Here is a 22430-nt window from a genome sequence, read left to right as displayed (position 1 = left end):
GGAATATATGAACTTTCTAACAAAAAAATCAAAATATTTGTTTTAAGAAAGCTCAGTCAACTTCAATAAAATACAAACAATTCAATGAAATCAGAAAAATAAACAAAATGAGAACTTTAATAGAGCAATTGAAATTATTTAAAAACACAAATAGAAATCTGGACCTGAAAAATACAAAAAAAAATGAAAAAATCAATAGAAAGCATCAACAGGGAATTGGTTAATCAGAAGAAAGAATCTGTGAACTTGAAGACAGGTATTTGAAAATATACAGTCAGAGGAGTAGAAAGATGAAAAGGAATAGAGAAAGCACACAGGATTTATGGGACAGCCTCATAAAAGCAAATATTCAAATTATAGGAATTTAAGAAAGACAGACAAAGGGACAGAAAGATTATTTTTAAAATAATAGCTGAAAACAACTGAGCGTGGTGGCTCATGCCTGTAATCCCAGCACTTTGGGAGGCCGAGGCAGGCGGATCACGAGGTCAGGAGATCGAGACCATCCTGGCTAACATCGTGAAACCAAATACAAAAAACTAGCTGGGTGCAGTGGTGGGTTGCTGTAGTCCCAGCTACTCGGGAGGCTGAGGCAGGAGAATGGCACGAACCTGGGAGGTGGAGCTTGCAGTGAGCCGAGATAGTGCCACTGCAGTCCAGCCCGGGTGAAAGAGCGAGATTCTGTCTCAAAAAAAAAACAAACAAACAAACAAAAAAAAAAAACGCTGAAAACTTACCAGTTGAGTAAAGATATAAATTCCCAGGAACAAGGTGAAAGGTCTCTAATCAGATACAATCCAAATAAAATGACATCAAGACATATCATAATCAAACTATCAAACATCAGAGACAAAGAATTCTGAAAGCAGTAAAAGGAAAGAATAAAGCACTTATAAGGGAGTCCCAAAGGCTAGCAGAGAATTTCTCAGAAGAGCTCTTACAGGCCAGGAGAGGGTGGGATGATATTTTCCAAGTGCTAAAGAAATATCTGCCTACCAAGAACACTGTACCTGGCAAAGCTGTCCTTCTGAAATGAAGAAAATTAAAGAGTTTCCCAGCCAAACAAAAGCTGAGGAAGTTCATCACTACCAGACCTGTCTTTTTTTCTTTTTTTGAAACAGAGTTTCCCTCTGTTTCCCAGGCTAGAGTGCAATGGCCCGATGTTGACTCACTGAAGCCTCCACTGGCAGGGTTCCAGCGATTCTTGTGCCTCAACCTCCTAAGCAGCTGGGATTACAGGTGTGAACCACCACACCCAGCCAAGACCTGTCTTATATGAAATATTAAAGGAAATTTTTCAAGCTGAAGGAGTGCTAAATAGTAACATGAAAACATGAAAGTATAATACTCGTTGGTAAAAGTAAATACATAGGCAAATTTGGAATCTATGACACTGTAAAGGTGATGTGTAAATCACTTGTATCTTTAGTATAAAGGTTAAAAGGCAGACCTATTAAAATAATACTAGCTACAATAATTTGTTAAAGGATACCCAATAAAAAAAGATGTAATATGTGACATCAAAAAACAAAAATGGTAGATGGAAGATGGAGTAAAATTGTAGTTTTTGTAAGTGAAGTTAAATTTTTATCAGTTTAATAGTTTAAGTATGTTTTATATAACCCAATTACACCCAAATTTAAATGGATTAAATTTTCTAACTAAAAGACATAATAATATCTTATATATTTCAAAATTGCTAAGAGTGTGTTTTTTAGAGATAAATTTTTCTTTGTACATTTAAGGTATATAACATGTTACAAGATACACATATTGTCGTCCCTTGGTATCCACTGGGGCTTGGCTCCAGGACTCTGAGGATACCAAAATTCATGGATGCTCAAGTCTCACTGTAGGTCCTGTGGAATCATCAATGCAAAAATATCAGCCCTCCGTATCTACTGGTCCCACATCCAGCAAATACTATATGCTTGATCTGCAGTTGGTTGAACCCATGGATGCAGAACCCATGGATACGGAACTTATGGACATGGAGGGTCAACTGTATATAGTAAAAGGGTTACTATAGTGGAAAAAATCAACATATACATGACCCTGCATAGTTACCCATTTTTCCCTCATGGCAAGAGCAACTATAATGTACTCATTTAGCAAAAATCCTGAACACAATACACTATTATTAGTGATAGTCCTCACATTGTACATTAGATTTTTGGCTTGTCCACCCTACATATTTGCCACTTTGTATTCTCTGACCTGCATCTTCTCATTTCCTCCCGTCACCCCAATGCTGGTGGCCACTGTTTTGTTTTTGTTTCTTTATATCTGACTTTCTTCTTCTTCTTTTTAAAAGATTTCACATGTAAAGGAGACCATGCAATGTTTTTCTTTCTGTGTGTGGCTTATTTTACCTAGCATTAAGTTTCCCCAGATCCGTCCATGTTATAGCAAATGGCAAGAGCTCCTCCTTTTTGAAGGGTGAATAATATTCTCTCTCTCTCTGTCTCACACACACACACACACACACACACACACACAGTTTCTTTATCCACTTGCCCATCGGTGGACACCTAGGTGGTTTCCATATTTTGGGTATTATGAAAAATACTACAATAAATGTTGAAGAGCAGATATCTTAACAAGGTGGTGATTTCATTTTCTTTGGTTGTATATCCAGAAGATGGGTTGCTGGGTCATATGGCAGTTCTATTTTAATTTTGTTAGGAATCACCACACTGTTTTCCATAATGGCTGCACTAATCTACATTTCTATCAGCAGTGTACAAGGTTCTCTTTTCTGTACACCCTTGCCAACACTTATCTCTTATCTTTTTGATAATAGCTATCCTAACAGGTGTGAGGTAGTTATCACAATGGTTTTGATTTGCATTTCTTTGATGATTAGTGATGCTGAGCACCTTTTCATGTATGTTAGGTATTTTTATGTCAACTTTTATAATATGACTATTCACGTCCTCTGCCCATTTTTTCAATCAGGTTATATGTTTTATTGCTATATTTAGTTGAATGAGTTCTTTATAAATCATGGATATTAACTCCTTATCTGAGTTGTATGAGTTCCTTATAAATCTTGGATATTAACCCCTTGGATATGGTTTGCAAATATTTTTTCACAATCGGTAGGTTGCCTCTTCATTTTGTTGAATGTTTCCTATACTGTGCAGAAGCTTTTTAGTCTGATATAGTCCCATTTATTTATTTTTGCTTTAGTAGCTTGAGCTTTTGGTGTGATGCCCAATAAATCATTGCCAAGGCCAATATCAAGGAGGTTTTCCCCTGTGTTTTCCCCTTTTAGGTGTTTTATGGTTTCAGGTCTATGTTTAGGTCTTTTATCCACCTTGAGCTGATTTTTGTGTATCGTATAAGATAAGAAATCAATTTCATTATTTTGCATGTGGAGATCCAGTTTTCCCAGCACCATTTATTGAAGAAACTATTCTTTTCTCACTGTGTCTTTTTGTGGCCCTTGTCAAAAATTAGTTTATCATATGTGTTTGGATTTATTTCTGGGCTCTTTATTCTGTTCCACTGGTGTATTATTCTGTTTTTATGCCAGTACCATACTGTTTCAATTATCTTAGCTTTGTAATATAATTTTAAATCAGGATGTCTGATGCTTCCAACTTTTTTCCCTCAGAATTGCTTGGCTGTTTAGAAGCTTTTGTGGTTTCATGCAAATTTTAAAACTTTTTGTCTATTTCTATAAGAAGCCTATTGGGATTTTGGTAGGGATTGCATTGAGTCTATATATTGCTTTAGGTAGTATAGACATTTAAACAATATTAATTATTTCAGTCCATGAGCATGGAATACCTTTCTATTTACTTGTGACTCCTTCAATTTCTCTTATCAATGTTATTGTAGTTTTCAGTGTACAGGTGTTTCTCCTTTTAGTTAAATTTTTTCTAAATATTTTATTTTTTAATACTATCATAAATAGGATTGTTTTCATGATTTCTTTTTCAGCTAGGCTGTTATTTGTGCATAGAAATGCCACAGACTTTCACATGTTGTTTTTTTATCTTACAACTTTACTGAATTCATTTGTTAAGTCTAACAGTTTTTGGTGAACTGGGGGTTTTCTACACATAGGATCATGTCATCTGCAAATAGAAATAATTTTACTTACTCCTTTTCAATCGGAATTCTCTTATTTTTTTGTCTTTTATAATTGCTCTTGATAGTACTTACAGTACAATGTTGAATAGAAGTGTTGAGAGGGAACATCCTTGCTTTCTACCAGATCTTAGAGAAAAAAGCTTTCAGTTTCACTCCGATAATCATGACATTAGCTATGAGTTTTTCATAAATGGCTTTTGTTATGTTGAATTTCCTTCTATTCCTAAACTGTTGAGTTTTTATTAAGAAAGGATGTTGAGATTTTTATTATTTTTAAAATTCACATTGTGATTATATATATTTATAGGGTAAAACTTGATGTTTTAATACATATATGATGTATAATGATCAAATAACATGACTGTCACTTCAGGTATTTATCATTTCTTTATGGTGAAGACATTCAAAAGTCTCTCTTCTAGGTCTTTCAAAATATATTATATTTTACTATTAACCATCATCACCTTACTGTGCAACAGAATACCAGAACTTACTCCTTCTATCTAATTATAATTTTGTGCTCATTGACCATCTTCTCCTCATACTCCTGTCCTTTTCCTATCCCCAATCTCCAGTAACCACTGTTCTATTTTCTGATTCTATGATATCAACTTTTTTTTGATTCCACATGATTGAGATCATGTAGTATTTGTTTTTCTGTGTATAGTTTATTTCACTTAACATTATGTCCTCTATTTCTGTCCATGTTGTTGCAAATGATAGGGCTTAATTCTTTTTTAGGGCTAAATTGTATTCATATATATATTACACTTTTTAAACCATCCATTTTTGGATTGGATTTATTCTTTATCTTGGCTATTGTAAATAGTGCATCAATAAACATGGGAGTGAAGATGTCTCTTTGACATACTGATTTCCCCTCCTTTGGATATATAACCAATAGTAAGATTACTGAACCATATGGTAGTTCTATTTTTAATTTTTAAGGGACTTCCATAGAGTTTTTCATGCTGGATGTACTTATTTACACTCCTACCAACAGTATGTAAGCATTCACTTTGCTCTACATCCTCAACCTTTGTTTTCTTTTGTCTTTTTTATTTTAGCCATTCTAACTGGAGTGAGGTGATATCTCACTGTGGTTTTGATTCACATTTCCCCAATGACTAGTGATGTTGAATATTTTTTTATGTACCTGTTGGTCATTTGAATATCTTTTTTGAGAAATGTCTATTAATGTCTTTTTCTTATTCTTTAGAAGGTAAAAAATATTTTACTGAGTGAAAACTGGGAAGCTTTGTTTTTAAAGAACTGTTATAAAATTATTTTGTAGATTATAAGTACCTTTCATTGAGTAGCAACTTTTATTAAGTGCTAAGAATTGTGCTAAGTGCTTTAGATAAAGTATTTCAAATAACCTTCAACACAATTTTACACAATTTGATCCAGTTAAGATATATATTTTATAGGTGAGAAACTGAGTTTCAGAGAGATTAAATAAATTACCTAAGGTCATATACCTACTTGAAAAAAGAAAACAAAGCCGTTGAACTCTGTCCAGTGTTTTTATTCCTGTGTCAAATGACATAATCATGTGGTTTTTTTATGCTAATAGGCTTTTAATTTTAGGACAGTTTTAGATTTACAGAAAAATTATGAAGACAGTACAGAGAATTCTTATGCATCTCACACACAGTTCTCCCTACTGTTAACATTAATTAGTAACACTATACTTATATTAGTATAGTACATTTATTACACCTATGAACCAATGTTGATACATTACTATTAACTAAAATCTGTATTTTATTCATATTTCCTTAGTTTTTCCCTGAAGTCCTTTTTCTGTTCAGGATCCCATAGGGTACCACACTATGTTTGCTGCTCATGTCTCCTTAGGCTCCTCTTGGCTGTGCAGTTTTCCTTGTTTTTGATGACCTTGATAATTTTTATCTTTTTCTTTTTTTAAAAATTTGATACTACTCTAATTTTTTTTTATTTCAGTCGGTTTGGAGAAGAGGTGATCTTTGGTTACATGAATAAGTTCTTTAGTGGTGATTTGTGAGATTTTGGAGCACCCGTCACCTGAGCGGTGTACCTGTACCCAATGTGTAGTCTTTTATCCCTCACCCCCTTCTCACCCTTTCCCCCAAGTCCTCAAAGTTCATTGTATTATTCTTATGCCTTTGCACCCTCATAGCTTAGCTCCCACTTATGAGTACGAACATATGATGTTTGATTTTTCATTCCTGAGTTACTTTACTTAGAGTAATGGTCTCCAGTTCCAACCAGGTTGCTGTGAATACCATTATTTTGTTCATTTTTATTGCTGCGTTGTATTCCATGGTATATATATATATCACATTTTCTTTATCCACTTGTTGACTGATGGGCATTGGGGCTAGTTCCATATGTGGTTAATCTTTTAGTCTGTTCATGTGATATAGCCCACGTTGACTGATTTGTGTATATTAAACCAGCTGTGCATGCCAGGGATACATTCCACCTGATAATGACATATAATCTTTCAATATGTTGTTGAATTCGGTTTGCTAATATTTTATTGGGAATGTTTCTATCAATGTTCCCCAGAGATATTGGCCTGTAGGTCTCTTTTCTTGCTGTGTCTTTGTCTGGCTTAGGTATCAAGGTAATATTGGCCTTATAAAATGTGTTAAAATGTGTTCCCTCTGGCTCTACTTTTTGGAAGGGTTTGAGAAATATTGGCATTAATTCTTCTGTGAAAGTTTGGTATAATTCAGCTGTAAGGCCATCTGGTCCTGAGCTTTTTTTTTTTTTTTTTTTTTTTTTGGAGACAGAGTCTTGCTCTGTCACCCAGGCTGGAGTGCAATGGCGCCATCTCGGCTCACTGCAAGCTCCGCCTCCCGGGTTCACGCCATTCTCCTGCCTCAGCCTCTCTGAGTAGCTGGGACTACAGGGTCCTGCCACCACGCCCGGCTAATTTTTTGTATTTTTAGTAGAGACGGGGTTTCACTGTGGTCTCAATCTCCTGACCTCGTGACCCGCCCGCCTCGGCCTCCCAAAGTGCTGGGATTACAAGCGTGAGCCACCGCGCCCGGCCTGGTCCTGAGCTTTTATTTTTTGAGAGATTTTAAATCACCACTTCAATTTCTTTGTTAATTATCTGTTCAGGCTTTCTACAGCTTCCTGATTCAATGTTGGTAGGTTGCATTTTTCTAGGAATTTATACATCTCCTCAGATTACCAAATTTTTTGCATATAATTATTCATAACTAGTTCGTTATGATCTTTTCTATTTCTGAGGTGTCTGTTCTACTGTCTCCAATTTTATTTTTGATTTTATATAGTTGAGTCCTCTCTTTTGTTTTCTTAGTCTTGTTAAGTGTTTGTCAGTTTTGCTTACTTAAAACACTCTTAGGCTGGGTGCAGTGGCTCACGTCTGTAATCCCAGCACTTTGGGAGGCCGAGGAGGGTGGAGTACATGAGGTCAGGAGTTTGAGACCAGCCTGTCCAACATGGCGAAGCCTCATCTCTACTAAAAATACAAAAATTAGCCAGACATGGTGTCTCGTGCCTGTAATTTCAACTACTCAGGAGGCTGAGGCACAAGAATCGCTTGAACTCATGAGGTGGAGGTTGCAGTGAGCCAAGCTTGTGCCACTGCACTCCAGCCTCGATGGAGTGAGACTCTGTCTCAAAAAATAAAAACAAAAAACAACAAAAAAACTCTTAGCTGTGTTGATTTTTCTGTTTCTTTTTTTGATTTTCATTATTTCTTTCCTTCTTCTAAAATTGGGTTCAGTTTCATCTTCTTTTTCTAGTTCCTTGAGCTGTAATATTAGGCTACTTATTTGGGATCTTTTTGTCTTTTTTAATGTAGGCATTTACTGTTATTATATAAACTTCCCTTTTAAAACTGCTTTTGCTGCATCCCATAGGTCTTGGGATATTGTGTTTCCAACGTTATTTGTCTCAAGATATTCTGTAATTTCCTTTTTTTTGTTTCTGTTTTGACACATTTGTTATTCAAGAGCATTTTGTTTAATTTCCATATATTTTTCCTGTTATTGATTTAAGTTTCATACCATCTTGGTCAGGAACAATATTTGATGTGATTTTGATCTAAAATTTATTATGACTTGTTTTGTGCCCTACCAAATGGTCTATCCTGGAGAATGTGCCCTAGAGAAAAATGCGGATTCTGCTGTTGGATAAAATGTTCTGTATATATCTGTTAGGCCCATTTTGTCTACAGTGCAACTCAGTTTCAATATTTCATTATTAATTTTCTGTTTGTTTGATCTGTATGTTGTTGAGAGTGGAGTATTAAAGTCCTGTATCATTATTGTAGAGGAATCCAGTAGACATGTGTTGGAACCCCAACTCCAGCATGTGACAGCTGTATGCATGGACATAATTGTTGTTTCTCCTTAAAAAGGTTTCCTTTTTGTTTAAAGGACGTGAAATGCCTTTTAGTCATGCCTGTAAAGACTGTGAATCTTGCATTTGCCTGTGATCCTTAGCAGTAGGGTAAGCCCACATCTGGCATATGTGCTTACCAAAATTACCCTGAACAACTCTCAATCTGTTTCTTCTTTCTGTAAAATGGAAAAGTGGCCACTGTACTGGACAGTTTTAAGGACTCTGTAAAACCATGTAGGCAACATAAAATTTCAAAACATCCCTGGACACTTTGGGAGGCCGAGGCGGGTGGATCACCTGAGGTCAGGAGTTTGAGACCAGCCTATCCAACATGGTGAAACCCAGTCTCTACTAAAAATACAAAAATTAGCCAGGTGTGGTGGTGCATGCCTGTAATCCCAGCTACTTGGGAAGCTGAGGCAGGAGAATCACTTGAACCTGGGAGGTGGAGGTTGCAGTGAGCCGAAATTGCACCATTGCACTCCAGCCTGGGTGACAAGAGCCAAATTCTGTCGCAAAAAAATCACCCCAAAACAAACAAAAAACCCTGGAAATTTACATCTTTAATGAGCAATTAATTTGGAGTACAGCCTTGCACAAGGATTGTTTTTACAAGGACTGTCAACCCACGAAAATATTTTCAAACCGCAGTTTTGAGAGGCCTCTCTCAAACTGCGTGTTTTAGTGAAAATCCGTTTAAAATCATTAATTGCCTCTAACCATCTCATAGCTTTGGTCAGGTATTTTTTGAAGAATTACACATTGCTTGGCATTTGACCAATGCTAAGTGGGCCTACTGAAATCACCAGCAATCTAGAAACTAGAATTATTTGATTCCATAGTTATGTTTGTAACTAAGAGATTGTTATTATTTTATTTCAAAGCTACCATAACTTCCTGCATGTCTCCAGTTTATCTGATGGAGCTGAACTAATCTGAGTATATTATGAACACAAGCAAGTAAGTCATTTTAAAAAATGAACCTATTTGTACTAAAAATTTACAGGTAGAAGGGTTGTCTACTAACCATATTGTCTAGAACTATGTGGATCTTTAGAACGTTAAATTAGATGGTGGTAAAAAAAAAAAAAAATCACCTCTTACCAGGTGCAGCAAACACAAAATACAGTAAACAAATGAACATACCCTTGTGCTGTAATTTGTTATCAAAATAATATGTCTGGGATTGTGGGATTTCCACTGCTTTTTTTTCCTTCTTCTTCCTCTTTTTCTTCTTCTTTTCTCTCTCTCTTTCTCTCTCTCTCTGTGTGTGGTGTGTTCTCCAGTCTCTAGAGACATAGACTAGAATTTTAAATTAAAATATTTAGACAACTAGTTACAATCAAACTTCTCCCACAGGAGTGGAAGGAAAGTCCAGTGGAGAAAAAAATTGTGTGTTAAATTAAAGACATTACTGCACAAGCCTAAAATGACGTTACTGGGGATTTTAATATTTTTACCTGGATTCAGATTAAAAGTCATCAGTTTTCCCTCTCATCAACAATTTATTTATTCATCCATTCTATTTTTATGGATTGATATGCCCAACGTTATACTAATTAATCCAATTTATAAGATAATCTATAATCCTATTAGGTTAGAAGAGTTTTTGGCAAATGTTCACTCTGGAAAACTGGGTTATAAGAATATTGGCGATCTCAATTTTATTTCTGTGTATGTAAAAAGAAAAGCTTCATATCTAAAATAACTTTTCCTAAGTATACAAAGTTGTTTCAGGGTAGCAAAAGAGCGAAAAACAAAACTGTAAAAGGGCCAAGGACAAAGGAATGGGCAAATGAAGGAAAGGCGGAGAGGTAGAACAAGAACCGAAGGAGAAAATTCTGTGGAGGGGTGTGGGAAAGGGGTGGAGCTGGCACCCTTGCCTTAAGAGCTGAGTGACAGCCTATACTAAAGACTGGTTGAGCCAGGTAGGAAAAGCAGCCTAAAGCCCGGGACAGGCACACAGACCCAGGTCTGTAGGCCACAGCAGCTGCAGTCCTGAAAGGCTGCAACGCCCAGACCTCCAGGAGAGACCAGGCCCAGGATGCCTCGCCTGTTTTTGTTCCACCTGCTAGGAGTCTGTTTACTATTGAACCAATTTTCTAGAGCAGTCGCGGCCAAATGGAAGGACGACGTTATTAAATTATGCGGCCGCGAATTAGTTCGCGCGCAGATTGCCATTTGCGGCATGAGCACCTGGAGCAAAACGTCTCTGAGCCAGGAAGATTCTCCTCTGAAACCTAAACTAGTGGCAGGTGAGAGCTCCCGCCCCGCCAACCTTCCCGCACTTCCCATTGGTTACTCTGGGGCGGACGTCCAATTGGAACGGCGGCCTGCACGTCCGACTCGAGATCTCATTGGCTGCCAGCGCTCAGCTCCTACTCCGCGGTGGCTGGTCCCTAAAGTTTGGGCTTTTCTTTTGCCAGGTGATTTTATTCAAAGTCTCACTGGGAATCTCACCGGACGGAGGGAAAGCACTGAGAATAGGAAGCTGCTTCACCCGAGAGTTCCTTGGTTCCCTTTCCGCAAGGCAGCCAGAGCGACGGGGTGGAAAGGAAGGGGAAGCCTCAGAGGAGGTGACGCTGCCCGGAGACCCGCAGGAGGCCGGGCGCACTCCTGCACCCCACAGGAAAGCCAGGCGGCCAGACAGCGGGCGTGCTGGTGGGTCACCTGGACAGGGCATCTCGGATAGAGAGGAAAGGGGACAAACACTGAGGCGGTGCGCTGGTTATCAAGCCTGTTTGCGCGCCTGTAGGACGGGGCAACACTCTGAGGTCTCTGTGAGGGTCCCGTAATGGGAAGACAGGAAGGGCCTTACACTTAATGACTCTCCTAGTCCAAAAGTTGGGCTGTGGCATTTGCCATTGGAAACTTTCTTTAAAATAAACAAACAAACAAAAAAATCCCAAAGGAAAGAGTCTGGCCCCCCGCTTCTTTGATCTGGGTATTGAAGTTCATTTGTGAGACAGGGGATGGAAGAGAAAGGAAAGGCTTGAATGCCTATAGGAGAAACTCAAGAGGACCAGAGACAAGGGAAGCAGGTCCTTCAGACCATCATAGCTGAAGACCCTACTGATGCTTTCAAGCATTTGGAAGCTGCAGTGGGTTTGCTTTAAAAGCAAGATCTTAGAGTTGAGTACAGCTCAATCTGAAATGGCTTTAAAAAATATTTTTGTATTTATAAAGTAGCAGTGGAAACTCATGGAGGTATAGACTAGTCTAAGAAGTGTAATGGATCATATTAAATTCAGAGGAGGTAACCGTAGTTTGCAAATACTAAGTGTTTTGTATTAATATGACATGTAATTTATGATAAACCACAACTAAATTTTATAGGCTATATGCATATACTATATATAAATGACTCTAACAGAAATACATTTACTTCTCTTTTAGGAGATTTAAAGTATGCTTCTAAAGTTATTTACTTTTCTACATTTATTTATTTATTTATTTTTTTAAATATTCTGATTTCCTTTCTTTTTTTTATTATTATACTTTAGGTTTTAGGGTACATGTGCACAATGTGCAGGTTTGTTACATATGTATCCATGTGCTGTGTTGGTTTCCTGCACCCATTAACTCGTCATTTAGGATTAGGTATATCTCCTAATGCTGTCCCTCCCCTCTCCCCCCACCCCACAACAGTCCCCGGAGTGTGATGTTCCCCTTCCTGTGTCCATGAGTTCTCATTGTTCAATTCCCACCTATGAGTGAGAACATGCAGTGTTTGGTTTTTTGTCCTTGCGATAGTTTACTGAGAATGATGTTTTCCAGTTTCATCCATGTCCCTACAAAGGACACGAACTCATCATTTTTTATGGCTGCATAATATTCCATGGTGTATATGTGCCACATTTTCTTAATCCAGTCTATCATTGCTGGGCATTTGGGTTGGTTCCAAGTCTTTGCTATTGTGAATAGTGCCGCAACAAACCTACATGTGCATGTGTCTTTATAGCAGCATGATTTATAGTCCTTTGGGTATATACCCAGTAATGGGATGGCTGGGTCAAATGGTATTTCTAGTTCTAGATCCCTGAGGAATGGCCACACTGACTTCCACAATGGTTGAACTAGTTTACAGTCCCACCAACAGTGTAAAAGTGTTCCTATTTCTCCACATCCTCTCCGCACCTGTTGTTTCCTGACTTTTTAATGATGGCCATTCTAACTGGTGTGAGATGGTATCTCATTGTGGTTTTGATTTGCATTTCTCTGATGGCCAGTGATGATGAGCATTTTTGCATGTGTTTTTTGGCTGCATAAAGTCTTCTTTTGAGAAGTGTCTGTTCATGTCCTTTGCCCACTTTTTGATGGGGTTGTTTGTTTTTTTCTTGTAAATTTGTTTGAGTTCATTGTGGAGTCTGGATATTAACCCTTTGTCAGATGAGTAGGTTGCAAAAATTTTCTCCCATTCTGTAGGTTGTGTGTCCACTCTGATGGTAGTTTCTTTTGCTGTGCAGAAGCTCTTTAGTTTAATTAGATCCCATTTGTCAATTTTGGCTTTTGTTGCCATTGCTTTTGGTGTTTTAGACATGAAGTCCTTGCCCATGCATATGTCCTGAATGGTATTGCCTAGGGTTTCTTCTAGGGTTTTTATGGTTTTAGGTCTAACGTGTAAGTCTTTAATCCATCTTGAATTAATTTTTGTATAAGGTGTAAGGAAGGGATCCAGTTTCAGCTTTCTCCATATGGCTAGCCAGTTTTCCCAGCACCATTTATTAAATAGGGAATCCTTTCCCCATTGCTTGTTTTTGTCAGGTTTGTCAAAGATCAGATAGTTGTAGATATGCGGCATTATTTCTGAGGGCTCTGTTCTGTTCCATTGATCTATGTCTCTGTTGTGGTACCAGCACCATGCTGTTTGGGTTACTGTAGCCTTATAGTGTAGTTTAAAGTCAGGTAGCGTGATGCCTCCAGCTTTGTTCTTTTGGCTTAGGATTGACTTGGTGGTGCGGGCTCTTTTTTGGTTCCATATGAACTTTAAAGTAGTTTTTTCCAATTCTGTGAAGAAAGTCATTGGTAGCTTGATGGGGATGGCATTGAATCTATAAATCACCTTGGGCAGTATGGCCATTTTCATGATATTGGTTCTTCCAACCCATGAGCATGGAATGTTCTTCCATTTGTTTGTATCCTCTTTTATTTCATTGAGCAGTGGTTTGTAGTTCTCCTTGAAGAGGTCCTTCACATCCCTTGTAAGTTGGATTTCTAGGTATTTTATTCTCTTTGAAGCAATTGTGAATGGGACTTCACTCATGATTTGGCTCTCTGTTTGTCTGTGATTGGTGTACAAGAATGCTTGTGATTTTTGTACATTGATTTTGTATCCTGAGACTTTGCTGAAGTTGCTAATCAGCTTAAGGAGATTTTGGGCTGAGACAGTGGGGTTTTCTAGATATACAATCATGTCATCTGCAAACAGGGACAATTTGATTTCCTCTTTTCCTAATCGAATACCCTTTATTTCCTTCTCCTGCCTGATTGCCCTGGCCAGAACTTCCAGCACTATGTTGAATAGGAGTGGTGAGAGAGGGCATCCCTGTCTTGTGCCAGCTTTCGAAGGGAATGCTTCCAGTTTTTGCCCATTCAGTATGATATTGGCTGTGGGTTTGTCATAGATAGCTCTTATTATTTCGAGATACGTCCCATCAATACCTAATTTATTGAGAGTTTTTAACATGAAGCGTTGTTGAATTTTGTCAAAGGCCTTTTCTGCATCTATTGAAATAATCATGTGGTTTTTGTCTTTGGTTCTGTTTATATGCTGGATTACATTTATTGATTTGCGTATGTTGAACCAGCCTTGCATCCCAGGGATGAAGCCCACTTGGTCATGGTGTATAAGCTTTTTGATGTGCTGCTGGATTCGGTTTTCCAGTATTTTATTGAGGATTTTTGCATTAATGTTCATCAAGGATATTGGTCTGAAATTCTCTTTTTTGGTTATGTGTCTGCCAGGCTTTGGTATCAGGACGATGCTGCCTCATAAAATATGTTAGGGAGGATTCCCTCTTTTTCTATTGATTGGAATAGTTTCAGAAGGAATGGTACCAGTTCCTCCTTATACCTCTGGTAGAATTCGACTGTGAATCCATCAGGTCCTGGACTCTTTTTGGTTGGTAAGCTATTGATTATTGCCACAATTTCAGGTCCTGTTATTGGTCTATTCAGAGATTCAACTTCTTCCTGGTTTAGTCTTGGGAGGGTGTATTTGTCAAGGAATTTATCCATTTCTTCTAGATTTTCTAGTTTATTTGCGTAGAGGTGTTTGTAGTATTCTCTGATGGTAGATTGTATTTCTGTGGGATTGATGGTGACAACCCCCTTTTCATTTTTTATTGCATCTATTTGATTCTTCTCTCTTTTCTTCTTATTAGTCTTGCTAGCAGTCTATCAATTTTGTTGATCTTTTCAAAAAACCAGCTCCTGAATTCATTAATATTTTGAAGGGTTTTTTGTGTCTCTATTTCCTTCACTTCTGCTCTGATTTTAGTTATTTCTAGCCTTCTGCTAGCTTTTGAATGTGTTTGCTCTTGCTTTTGTAGTTCTTTTAATTGTGATGTTAGGTTGTCAATTTTGGATCTTTCCTGCTTTCTCTTGTGGGCATTTAGTGCTATAAATTTCCCTCTACACACTGATTTGAATGTGTCCCAGAGATTCTGGTGTGTTGTGTCTTTGTTCTCGTTGGTTTCAAAGAATATCTTTATTTCTGCCTTCATTTCATTATGTACCCAGTAATCATTCAGGAGCAGGTTGTTCAGTTTCCATGTAGTTGAGCAGTTTTGAGTGAGTTTCTTAATCCTGAGTTCTAGTTTGATTGCACTGTGGTCTGAGAGACAGTTTTTTATAATTTCTGTTCTTTTACATTTGCTGAGGAGAGCTTTACTTCCAACTATGTGGTCAATTTTGGAATAGGTGTGGTGTGGTGCTGAAAAAAATGTATATTCTGTTGATTTGGGGTGGAGAGTTCTGTAGATGTCTATTAGGTCCACTTTCTGCAGAGCTGAGTTCAATTCCTGGATATCCTTGTTAACTTTCTGTCTCGTTGATCTGTCTAATGTTGACAGTGGGGTGTTAAAATCTCCCATTATTATTGTGTGGGGGTTTAAGTCCCTTTGTAGGTCACTCAGGACTTGCTTTATGAATCTGGGTGCTCCTGTGTTGGGTGCATTTATATTTAGGATATTTAGCTCTTCTTGTTGAATTGATCCCTTTACCATTATGTAATGGCCTTCTTTGTCTCTTTTGATCTTTGTTGGTTTAAAGTCTGTTTTATCAGAGACTAGGATTGCAACCCCTGCCTTTTTTTGTTTTCCATTTGCTTGATCTTCCTCCATCCCTTTATTTTGAGTCTATGTGTGTCTCTGCACATGAGATGGGTTTCCTGAATACAGCACACTGATGGGTCCTGACTCCGTATCCAGTTTGCCAGTCTGTGTCTTTTAATTGGAGCATTTAGCCCATTTACATTTAACGTTAATATTGTTATGTGTGAATCTGATCCTGTCATTATGATGTTAGTTGGTTATTTTGCTCGTTAGTTGATGCAGTTTCTTCCTAGCCTCGATGGGCTTTACAATTTGGCATGTTTTTGCAGTGGCTGGTACTGGTTGTTCCTTTCCATGTTTAGTGCTTCCTTCAGGAGCTCTTTTAGGGCAGGCCTAGTGGTGACAAAATCACTTAGCGTTTGCTTGTCTGTAAAGTATTTTATTTCTCCTTCACTTATGAAGCTTAGTTTGGCTGGATATGAAATTCTGGGTTGAAAATTCTTTTCTTTAAGAATGTTGAATATCGGCCCCCACTCTCTTCTGGCTTATAGAGTTTCTGCTGAGAGATCAGCTGTTAGTCTGATGGGCTTCCCTTTGAGGGTAACCCGACCTTTCTCTCTGGCCACCCTTAACATTTTTTCCTTCATTTCAACTTTGGTGAATCTGACAGTTATGTGTCTTGGAGTTGCTCTTCTTGAGGAGTATCTTTGTGGCGTTCTCTGTATTTCCTGAATCTGAATGTTGGCCTGCCTTGCTAGATTGGGGAAGTTCTCCTGGATAATATCCTGCAGAGTGTTTTCCAACTTGGTTGCATTCTCCCTGTCATTTTCAGGTACACCAATCAGACGTAGATTTGGTCTTTTCACATAGTCCCAAATTTCTTGGAGACTTTATTCATTTCTTTTTATTCTTTTGTCTCTAAACTTCCCTTCTCACTTCATTTCATTCATTTCATCTTCCATCACTGATACCCTTTCTTCCAGTTGATCGCCTCGGCTCCCGAGGCTTCTGCAATCTTTGCGTAGTTCTTGAAACTTGGCTTTCAGCTCCATCAGCTCCTTTAAGCCCTTCTCTCCATTGGTTATTCTAGTTATCCCTTCGTCTAATTTTTTTTCAAAGTTTTTAACTTCTTTGCTATTGTTTTGAATTTCCTCCCGTAGCTCGGAGTAGTTTGATCGTCTGAAGCCTTCTTCTCTCAACTCATCAAAGTCATTCTCCATCCAGCTTTGTTCCATTGCTGGTGAGGAGCTGGGTTCCTTTGGAGGAGGAGAGGTGCTCTGCTTTTTAGAGTTTCCAGTTTTTCTCCTGTGTTTTTTCCCCATCTTTGTGGTTTTATCTACTTTTGGTCTTTGATGATGGTGATGTACAGATGGGTTTTTGGTGTGGATGTCCTTTCTGTTTGTTAGTTTTCCTTCTACCAGACAGGACCCTCAGCTGCAGGTCTGTTGGAGGTTGCTAGAGGTCCACTCCAGACCCTGTTTGGCTGAGTGTCAGCAGCGGTGGCTACAGAAAAGTGGATTTTCCTGAGACCACAAATTCAGCTGTCTGATAGTTCCTCTGGAAGTTTTGTCTCAGAGGAGTACCTGGCCGAGTGAGGTGTCAGTCTGTCCCTACTGGGGGGTGCCTCCCAGTTAGGCTGCTCCGGGGTCAGGGACCCACTTTAGGAGGCAGTCTGTGCTTTCTCAGATCTCCAGCTGTGTGCTGGGAGAACTACTACTCTCTTCAAAGCTGTCAGACAGGGACATTTAAATCTGCAGAGGTTCCTGCTGAATTTTTGTTTGTCTGTGCCCTGCCCCCAGAGGTGGAGCCTACAGAGGCAGGCAGGCCTCCTTGAGCTGTGGTGGGCTCCACCCAGTTCGAGCTTCCTGGCTGCTTTGTTTACCTAAGCAAGCATGGGCAATGGCGGGTGCCCCTCCCCCAGCCTTGCTGCTGCCTTGCAGTTTGATCTGAGACTGCTGTGCTAGCAATCAGCAAGATTCCGCGGGCATAGGACCCTCTGAGCCAGGTGCGGGACACAATCTCCTGGTGTGCCATTTTCCAAGCCTGTTGGAAAAGTGCAGTATTAGGGTGGGACTGACCCGATTTTCCAGGTGCCATCTGTTACCGCTTTCTTTGACCAGGAAAGGGAACTCCTTGACCCCTTGTGCTTCCCGAGCGAGGCAATGCCTCGCTCTGCTTTGGCTCGCGCACAGTACCCTGCACCAGCTGTCCTGCACCCACTGTTTGGCACTCCCTAGTGAGATGAACCCGGTACCTCAAACAGAAAAGCAGAAATCACCCGTCTTCTGTGCCGCTCACGCTGGGAGCTGTAGACCGGAGCTGTTCCTATTCGGCCATCTTGGCTCCACCTTGAGTTTGATTATTTAATGGCAGTTTTTACATGACTTTTGTATAACACTAGTACGAAAATACCACAACGTCTAGGAATTTCGTGATTCAAAGTAGAGAAGACCAGATTGTATTGCATTTGCTCTATTATTCCACATTTTCTGACTATAAAAGTAGTAATGCTCACATTAAAGACAAATGTACATTAATGCAGGGTGAAAATGAGAAGCACTCGTAGATATTAAAGACTTTGAAAAGTGTATGTGAGTTTTATGAGAAAATGAAAATATATTAAACAAGTAAGTGGAGAGAAATGTTAACATTTGGATAGGTATATGTATATCTTTTGCATTTTCACTCACCATTATACTTTGAGCAGTTTCTCACATTGTTATTATCCCAAAACATAATTTGAAATTCCTGTGTAGTATTTTTGTTATAAATCTGCCACATAAACTTAAAGATTCTTTGCTGGATATTTAGTTTATTTCTAAATTGTTACTGAAAATAGTTCATTAAGCACATTTGTATGTAGATATTTGGCTACACTTTTATTTCCTTAGAAGAGACATGAGATTTCAAAGCATTTTTAAAGAATTTTCTTTATTGCTGTGCAGTATAATTTAACTGAGAGTAACCTAAGAAAACATTGCCTGCATATGGGGATTAAGACAAATGTTTACCATTACTAGGTAGGAATCACTTTGGAAGTACATGTCAGTAATTTGTGATTAATATGAGTTTTCAGACTTCTACTGTTAGGTAATTGCTACTTGCTTTCACATTATTACATTGTTAGATAACCATTTTATCCTACCATGTGTGCCAAAATAGTATTCACTGCACCCCTTTTAAAAATAAGATACACTTTAAACCAGAGATCTATTTTAGTAAGATTTGCATCCAAAATACAGTGAATTAAGGGTATTTGTATGAATTCAGTCAGAATATTTTCTCTGAGCCTAGGTTCCATAGCTAAAAGTGTTATGGATTATGAAATATTTCAAAACAGGTTTAAAAATATAATTTTAATAAGTTCAAAAAGCACAGCCTATGAATAAACTGAATACAAACTATAACTGTTTTGGCTGATTCATTTAACTGGCTTTAAGTATATAGAAAATTACCATCAGCTTTTTTCACCATTTAATAAGACTGCAACTACAGACATTTTAGGTTGGAGCACAGAGACATTTTTATGAGGAAATTGAATTAAACTTAGGATGTCTTACTGAGGGAAAACGCCAAAACCTCTCATTTAACCAAGAACGTTATAAATTCTCATCTGTCATTTCCAGTTTAGAATGTGGATGAGGGAGAGTGTTAGGAGCAAAGACAAAATACTACAGGTTTTTTAAAATTTTTTTTTATTCCTCTGTCAAACTCCAACTGTTGAATTTTGTTGTTGGCTAAAAGGAGAACAACTGAGTCTTTTGCCACAAAACTCAGGAAATGATCAGCCCCAGAACTACCGCTGTCTAGGTGAAGGGTCATGGTTTCCTCTGATCAGCAGGCATCAGTGGTTAACCAGGTGTCTGCCTCCCGCACTTAGATTTACTCCTCTCTTCTCTTTCTTTTCATTATTTCAAGACTAATGCCTTGGTATTGGATAGTTTTGCTGTCCAAGAAGAAGAGCAGCAAGACCTGATCTGGGTTTACACTGTAATTTAAACATTATCAGTGTTTCTTATTTCTTTGTGAAATAAAACTCTTAAATTGTGTAATTAGGATAATTAAGGTTAGGAGAGAGTTTAGCTCACTGTAAGTTTTTTGAGAGCAAGAAACATTTTTAAAAATTTATATCTTTTAACTGGCAGTGCCAGAAACACCAAAACAGGTAATGAATGTTCATCTGAGCTGAATGGGTACAAAGATGGAGGAAGATGTCAGCTGGGTGTCCAGCAGGTTCCCAGCCCAAGTCTCAGCCTTCACATTTGGCCATCCTGGGTTGCTGTGTAAGAAGAACAGGCTCCCTTCCTAGGAATCACACAGATCTTGTACAGTGCATGATCCGCAGCCTTGGAACAAACATCAAACAGAAAACATTAATCAGTACACTTACACCACAGCAGATATGAATCTCTTCTTAAATCAGTGATTTTTGGTTAGTGTTCTTTGAACCCACTTCTCTCTTTCGTATAAAATACTATTGATTTGGAGTAAATACTCTGGGGAAGACAAATTGTTAAATAGATGGTTGAGGAACATCAGAGACTTCTTTCTCCTGCTGATTAGATCACAGGTGTTGGAAATTCTGCCTCTTTAACTTTATCCTCCAGGAGTAACTTCCCACCATGAAACATTCAGTAGCTTAAAATAATATCTTATTCAAGGTTGTTACTACAACTCATAATATCATAAATCATAGCTTAGCAATGGAGGAAAACGACTTAAGTAAGAAGAATCCAGGAAAATGACCACTATCTATGGCCAAACTGTTTTCAGTGACTTACATAACTTCAGAAAGATGACAGATTAACGTCAGGGAGAGTCAAACGTACTGTGATAAAAGCACTGAGGGGATCATGAAGAGAGATGAGAGAGGACCAATGGGGTAAAGCAGAGCCTTGGTAAAATTATGGTACTTTAAGGTGTCCAACTGTAAGAAAGCTATGTTGTTTAGATATTACGATGCTTTTTTTTGTTTCAATGTTTATATTGAGGCAATGCTTTCTTTTTTTTGTCTATGCAAACATTCGTAGTTTTTCTGAATGCTCTTTGACATGAATACGCCTTCACATACACCTTTTTTTAAAAAAAAAAACAACAACAGAAATTGTGCCGTCCTTCATCAACAAAGATACAGAAACTATAATTATCATGTTGGTATTCATTGTTAATTTGCCACTGGAGCTGAAGGCAGCCCTATCTGAGAGGCAACCAGTGTTACCAGAGCTACAACAATATGTACCTGCATTAAAGGATTCCAATCTTAGCTTTGAAGAATTTAAGAAAATTATTCACAATAAACAAACTGAAGCCACAGAGAGCAATTCTTCAGAATTAAAATACTTAGTCTTGGATACTCATTCTCAAAAAAAGAGACGACCCTACATGGCACTGTTTGAGAAATGTTGCCTAATTGGTTGTACCAAAAGATCTCTTGCTAAATATTGCTGAGATGAAGCTACTTGTGCACATCTCGTCTAATATTCACACATAGTCTTGATGACATTTCACTGATGCTTCTCTCAGGTCCCACTAATTATTAGAATATAAGAAATGTTTATTAATCTTTAGATTTTTCATTTGGTGTGTAAGAAAATATTCTTTGTATGATTGTAGTTTCTGTAAATGACACTTTCTATGCTGAAGTCTTTTTGTCTTTTTATTAACAATGTGATTATGCTGTGTTATTCTTTTTAATGCTGTTAACTTAAAATTACAATAAAACCTTTACCACTTTAACTACACATAATAACAATACAGTACCTAACACCAGTTACATGAAATGGGCCAAAATGTTTTTATTGATATTAACTCTTAGATTGGGTATACATAAAGCCATAAAACTTGAACTTTCCTAATAGATTTCAAAAGATTTTTGTTTCATATTGAACTACTCATTGCAAGCAATCAGTTTGGACACTAAACCAATTTAATTTAGTTGAAGTCATATAAACTCAAGTACTTTTTTTTCCTTTTTAATTTCTTCTTTTTCTAGTAGAGTCTGAAGGGAGCTCAAGTACTTTTCAGGCTATGGTTCTGTTCTCAGTTCTAGTGTCCTTAAAACTTGTTATTTTTTAAGGAGAAAAATGTATAGACATAATGTAGAAGAGAACAAACATCCATATCATATATTACAGAAGAAATGGTATAATGAGGGGACATACCTTATGTTCACTTCTTTAGAATTTACTATTTCTGTAAGCAAAATTACTGAAATGGTATGAACACTTGTTAGATAAGTAAATTCACATAGCTATCAACTTGCTATTTTACTGGTTCCATCTATGTATATACACATGCATTTTACCGAGCATTTATAGAAGAAATACAGTTGAATGACAAGTTAATCTCCTCCATCAAATCGCTGTAAATTTGATTTTGTATTCTGAGACTTTGCTGAAGTTGCTTATCAACTTAAGAAGCTTTCAGGCTGAGTCAATGGGTTTTCTGGAAATAGGACCATGTCATCTGCAAACAAACACAATTTGACCTCCTCTCTTCCTATTTGAATACCTTTTATTTCTTTCTCTTGCCTGATTGCCCTGGCTAGAACTTCCAACACTGTGTTAAACAGGAGTGGTGAGAGAGGGCATCCTTGTCTTGTGCTGGTTTTCAAGGGGAATGCTTCCAGCTTTTGCCCATTCAGTATGCTATTGGCTGTGGGTTTGTCATAAATGGCTCTTATTATTTTGA

The 22430-nt window shown here is 37.9% G+C and overlaps 1 protein-coding gene across 1 annotated transcript; it reads left to right on the top strand.

Annotated features, from left to right (window-relative positions):
- Positions 1–10380: 10380 nt before the first annotated feature.
- LOC100591680 (prorelaxin H1) lies at positions 10381–21471 on the top strand. Its single transcript, XM_003273891.3, has 2 exons — positions 10381–10721; positions 20842–21471. Exons 1-2 carry the CDS (start codon positions 10511–10513, stop codon positions 21186–21188), a joined length of 558 nt encoding a protein of 185 aa, XP_003273939.2. The 5' UTR covers positions 10381–10510; the 3' UTR covers positions 21189–21471.
- Positions 21472–22430: the final 959 nt, after the last annotated feature.

This window comes from Nomascus leucogenys, chromosome 1a (genome assembly GCF_006542625.1).
Source record: "Nomascus leucogenys isolate Asia chromosome 1a, Asia_NLE_v1, whole genome shotgun sequence".
Taxonomy (NCBI): Eukaryota; Metazoa; Chordata; class Mammalia; order Primates; family Hylobatidae; genus Nomascus; species Nomascus leucogenys.
This window is presented reverse-complemented; position numbering and strand designations above follow the sequence as displayed.